The sequence below is a fragment of the Cyprinodon variegatus genome, unplaced genomic scaffold, assembly GCF_000732505.1.
Source record: "Cyprinodon variegatus isolate N-32 unplaced genomic scaffold, C_variegatus-1.0 Scaffold799, whole genome shotgun sequence".
NCBI lineage: Eukaryota > Metazoa > Chordata > Actinopteri > Cyprinodontiformes > Cyprinodontidae > Cyprinodon > Cyprinodon variegatus.
Window position 1 is genome coordinate 120,526 of NW_015151252.1, and position 5,666 is coordinate 126,191.

General features: G+C 39.7%; 1 protein-coding gene across 1 annotated transcript in view; it reads left to right on the top strand.

Annotated features, from left to right (window-relative positions):
* Window positions 1–4,200: 4,200 nt before the first annotated feature.
* Window positions 4,201–5,666, top strand: part of LOC107098673 (carbohydrate sulfotransferase 12-like) — a 3,127-nt gene continuing 1,661 nt past the window's right edge. The window contains exons 1-2 of the mRNA XM_015396456.1: window positions 4,201–4,363; window positions 4,657–4,820. Coding sequence (XP_015251942.1) covers window positions 4,264–4,363; window positions 4,657–4,820 — 264 coding nt within the window. The 5' untranslated portion in view covers window positions 4,201–4,263. The remainder of the gene's footprint in view (window positions 4,364–4,656; window positions 4,821–5,666) is intronic.

Consider the following 5,666-nt stretch of genomic DNA (forward strand, 5'->3'; position numbering starts at 1 on the left):
AAAAGAGAACCCAACAGATTTTGCTTTCACAAATGGAGCATTACAGTAATCGCCATAGTGTTCTGCTTGATTTATGCATATACTGTAAATAGCTTTAGTATGATTCATGCAGGGAGTATTACCGATTTTATGGATACTGCAATATAAGTACAACAGGAAAGAAAAAACTGAAAAAAAGGAAGAAAGATGAAAGACAGAGGAGATAAAAGGGGATATAAAAGGGAGATAACGATAAAACATCTTCAGTCTGCTTCATCACCTGCAAAGAAATATAAAAAGAAGAGTACAACCAACGGATATAATATAAGAGATACAGTAAAGTAACACCTTGATACTATCGCTGAAGTATAAGTAGTATTATTTAATCTGACATGTATACTCTGGTAGCTGAAGATAAGAATATGGGCTCTATATGGAAGTAAATCTCTAAGTACCTGGAGCCAAGCACCTGTAGTTTTTTTTTTGTGAGAGTGCACTTGTGCATGTAAAGTTTATCCAAAGGAAAAATGCTCAATAGTGGTTGTGAAGCACCGAAGACGTGCCCCTCCAGAGCACTGAGGCAAGTGCAGGGGGACCCAAAGCCCCAGACGCCCAAAGGGATCTCAAGAGCAAAGGCACCCAGGAGGGGCCAACCCAGGAAATCTGCCCCCCACCAAGGGAGGAGGAGAGACGGCCCCAAGGAAAACCCCCAGCCGCTGCAATGCCAGAGCCACCAGGAGCCTTGGGGATCAGTCGGCGGGCTCCGCCGGCAGCCAGCCACCCCGAAGTGGATCCGGCCATAGGCAGGACAGAAAATGGATAGACGATTATTCATTTTTGGGGGGTGGGCAGTAAACAAGAGCCAGGTTAATACCACAATCAAATCTATTTTTTTTGTGCAGACCAGGTGCTCCCCTCAGAAGCAGCGATGCACCTGAGTGGAGAAGCTTTAATTAATATATGCCAGTGTTTTAGGAGACTCTGTGACATCAGGCATAACCTTGCTATCACCAGGGTATGCCCATCACCCCGGGACTGGTATGTTGGTCTGGGTCTGGAGCTAACTGGGGACGTAGTGACGCACGGAGCCGCTACCGTCATCGAGTCGTGTTTGATCGCTCCCTCGCCCGCTGGCTACCTCCCTCCATCCACCAGAGTTCCAAGACCAGCTCCTGTTGGGATCTGGAGATCTGCCACCTGTCTCCAGCAGAGAGCGCTGTGGGTCTCCTGGGTTGGAGCCTCCAGCACACCTGAGGATCATCAGCACATCAGGAGACCTCCTACATAAGCAGCAGCCAGACCTGTCTTCGGCGCCGGAGTGTTGACCAAGTTTTAGTTAGCGGAACCTGAGCCTCTGTTCACTTTGATAATCTCTGTCTGCTCTAGAGAGTAACTAGATTCTAACCAGCCTCTGTCTTCTCTGCTCACAGGAAAGCCCGACTGAAGTCTGTAGCTCTGGAGGAGCTTTTCTTGGAAACCTGCCTGCCTGCCCTAGGAAGCCAAACCTGAAGACAATCAGTCTGGATTCCCCAGCCAGCTCTCAAGGGAGAGCTAGGACATCATCTCAAGGTCTGAACCTCACTAGCCAGATGCTAGACGCTGCTGCTGCTGAGCTCTCTGCTGAACCCTCTCTCTCTGGACCCAATTGGTTCCCCCTCTCCAGCGATCTGTCTGAACCTCATCAAGGTACAAATCTGAACCAAACACCTAATAAATCATCACCGCTGCCTGGCTAACCAAACAATCCATCTCTGCAGATTCTCAGTGATTCCAGTCCCGGACCAGTACCAGAACCTGCTCATTATTATTCTGTGTGCTTCTCATTCAATAAACTGTTAAACTTTTACCCCGTTTCCTGTGGTGTTCTGCATGTGGGTTTAAACACTTGAGACCCATCATGACAGCTCCGAAGCTGACAGCTTGGTTCTGCTGCACTGCAGTCAACCATAATCCCATAGCGAGCACCAAAGCAAATTAACATAGACATAGCAGCAAAGAAACCGTATTATAAATCCAATCTTCAAATATTCCCTCCTCCGGAAAGGTCCACAGATTAACAGTGATCTAGCATATTTGTAATAAAAACATTCCATGATGAGAAATTGCCACATAAAATAAATTTTTACCAGTCTTATGGAAAAGTCTTGTGAATTACGATAGGTAAGCATAGATATATCTGGGTATATTGGCTATGTTTGCCCACCCTGTTTTGAGAATTGACACCAGGACAGCCAAAGAGCTCCCTCTCAACTGCCATCTTTATGCATACTTTCCTTCATATTATTCCTCATAAAGTTTACCTGCTATTGGTTATGGCCACATGCAATGTTTGGCTCTCTAGCTAATAAAATTACCTATAAAATATGGCTAAACATGGCTAATTGGAATCGTGGCGCCCAGATGTATAGCCTGGCGTAAAGGCAGAGAGGCAGATCCGATCCTGGATTATTGCACACTGTTGGATAATTAGATGGAAAGTTATAAAAAATAAAATTATATTTGCTTCAAAAGTGTTTCGTGGCCATCAAAATGCTCCAATATGATTTTGGTGATAAGATTGTTGTGTATAAGCAAAAAAAAACAATTTGGAATAATTTGGCATATTTTGGAGAGGTTTGGAGATGATAATGACTCCAGTCCCATATCTCTTGAACTGTTATACCTAGAGGTCTGAAATTTTCTGCAGTTACTGACATAAGCAGAATAAATTGTGGTCGGAAAATTTAAATTTATCTCATTTCATATATTAACTTATCCTATTTAGTGTTAGGAATCCAGTTTGTGTGGGTTGTGTTTTTTGTTTGTTTTCCCTCCACCACCAGGTGGCGCCTAGTTCTCGTTGGCCCTCTCACACACCTGCAGATGGTTGCCTCATTACCGGAGGACTCTTAAACTGCTGACTGCCACTACCTCGAGGCCAGAGTGTTTGCCAGTTTTGGGTACTCTAGCCAAGCTGAGTTTTGCTGTGTCAAGCTGAGTTTTTGTCAACCTGAGTCTTAACATTGTTCTTTTTGTCTTTGCCTCTTGGCAGGAAGTCATCCTGCAAACTGGATGTTTTGGACCTTCTCCCCCTGGAAGGTTTGTCTGAGCGTCAAACTGAGCTGAGGATTGAAACAGGTCGTTTGGATCAACTTTTCCACAAGGATTGTTTGGGCTTCACACTGAACAGGGGATTCATCTCCACAAGAAAAGGTTCAAGTACCATTTGAAATCTAAGTGGCAGTCAGCTCCTCCGTTCCTCAAGGAAACACCTCAACCTGGGTAACCCTGTCCATCCTTCAACGAGCAACTCAATTACTGGAATAACCCACACCAACTGAATTCAGAGAAAGACACCTTTTACTGGAAACGTGAATTCCGTTGCCTTTATTCCCTTTTGCAAATCGAAGCTCAATTTTCCCACTGAGCCTGATCTAACCACAGGAACTCCCCCTTCACTTTTCAGTCCCAGTTCGCCAGTGTTCAGAGCAGCACTGGACCCATCCCTATCAGTTCTCAATAAACCTAGCCTGTTAAACTTTCCCTTGGTCTCTCTGTTTGGTTTCCTGAATGTGGGTCAGATCTTGGATAAAATCATGACATTTAGTCACCATAAATGTTTTCACTCAGTCTGTTTTACCTGCAAGGCCACACAATTCTCTACATGAGGGTGTTTTTATACCAGAAATAGCTTCTTCCTAAAACAAGCCAAAGTCTTTCTCAATGTTAATTCATAACATGTTACAATCTGTAATTTGTTTTAACTGTGACTACTTTCCATTTTTGTAAGTAAGGGGGATCGAACGCTGCCCAGGCAAAACAGGGCTTAATACTGTGCCATAAGGGCTGTTCTCTCCTTGCAAAGATATGAAAATAAGGTTCTGACTACTGTAAGTGAAATCATAAATCTCTGTTTATTTAACTAGGGTGAATAGTTGAATACTTTTTCCCACTACAAAATGTAAAAAAATGACACACTCCTATTCTCAAGCATGTCTTTGTTACTGCTCTTTAAAAAACCCTATTATTTTGGAGAAGGAAAATAAAAAACGTTGAGTCATGTTTGAACTGATGCAGTTCCTTAGTTATTTGCTCTTCCATTTGGGTATATGCAAAAAGGTGAGGATTTAAGACACACCTACTTATTCAAAGTATGGGTTTGTGCCAGGGCTTCTTACTGCAAGTGCAGATACAGGTTTTTATACAAGAAAAGATGAAATCATCAAGCTTATATGTGTGGAATTAAAATTATTGTGCTTCTATTATCCTCATTTCCATAAGGTAGATGCTTTTTAAATTCCAGACATGAGGATTAAAAAGGAATATCTAGCTCTTCTTGTTGTTTTTGGTTCTGTGTTTATTATTAGATTGTTCTTTACCCAACAAGGCATTTCCCAAGTTGCAGGTATGTTATATACAATATCTTTTTCTGCTTTGCTTTATCCTTCTTTGTAATCTATGCCCTCTTTATTTTGTCGAACTCTTTGGCTATTACTTTTTCTTCATCAAAAACTAAATTAAACACAGAACTGAGACTAAGTTTAATTTAATACATGTTTCTGATTTTTTCCTTTTCTGCCTTCTTTCACCGTCTATTAGAAGCTTTGTGGAGGGAATGAATTATATTGATTATCTATTTTTTACTCAGGAAGTTAGGTTTAGTCTCAAAGGTTTTTAAAGTTTCTGTTTTAATTACAGGAAAGAAGACAACTCAGCTACAAAAACTAAGAAAGGATTATATAAGACGGATGTGTGATATTGAAAAAAAGGCCCTTTCTGCACAGAAACCCAGGATAAAAAACATTTATGATCACTTTATTGTTGAAGAAAGGCAAAAAATCATCTACTGTTTTATTCCAAAGGTAACAAAACAAATACACCCTACTAAAAGTTAAGCATTTAAATGTCTAATCACAGAATCTGAAGTTAAGGACATTAAATTTAAATATATTTAATTTCAGTTGTACCTTTTTATCAGCAGTGATTAAAAAAAGACAAATTCACATTTGAACAAAGCTTAAAGTAAAAAATAGTTCAGAAATAACAAGGATTTTACCTATATCATATTATATTTTTTAATTTCTATATATTTCAATGGAATTCAGAGAATGTTGAAAATGTCTCTTCTGAATCCTCTATTGTTTTAGAGATAGTCAGTTTTTATACTTCCTTGAGTACACCATAATGTTTGTAGTGATAATGTTCTTTTGATATGAATTAAACATTTACCAATGTGCTTTGAAGTGTTATGGCGTTACAAATGTTTTGGGATTTTGTTATGCTTTTCTTTAAGACACACAATAGCACATCTTTAAGAACATCAAACCGCATATTTTTCACACTAGATGTGAAGTTTCACATCAGATGCCAACAACAAAATGTTGATTCTTGGGTATTAGCAAATCTTTCTCATGTCAGCATTTGTTTTATTTTATTTGAAATCTCCCATGTTTGAAGGTGAATAATTGCAAGAAGTTTTGAAAGTAATTTCTCAAACCCATTTGTAACTGTTAGTTTTTTATTGTCTTAGAATTACACTTGTATTTATTAGTGAATCAATAAAAAAAAAACAATTGTTTTAGTAACTTTCTGCAGGTATTCCAAAAAAAGAAAATAAAAAAAAATCAACTGTACTTTTTTTCCAAGTTTGAAGATGTTTCTTTCCATGCAAGAAGGATTTTCAATTCAAAATGTCAGGAATATCGTTG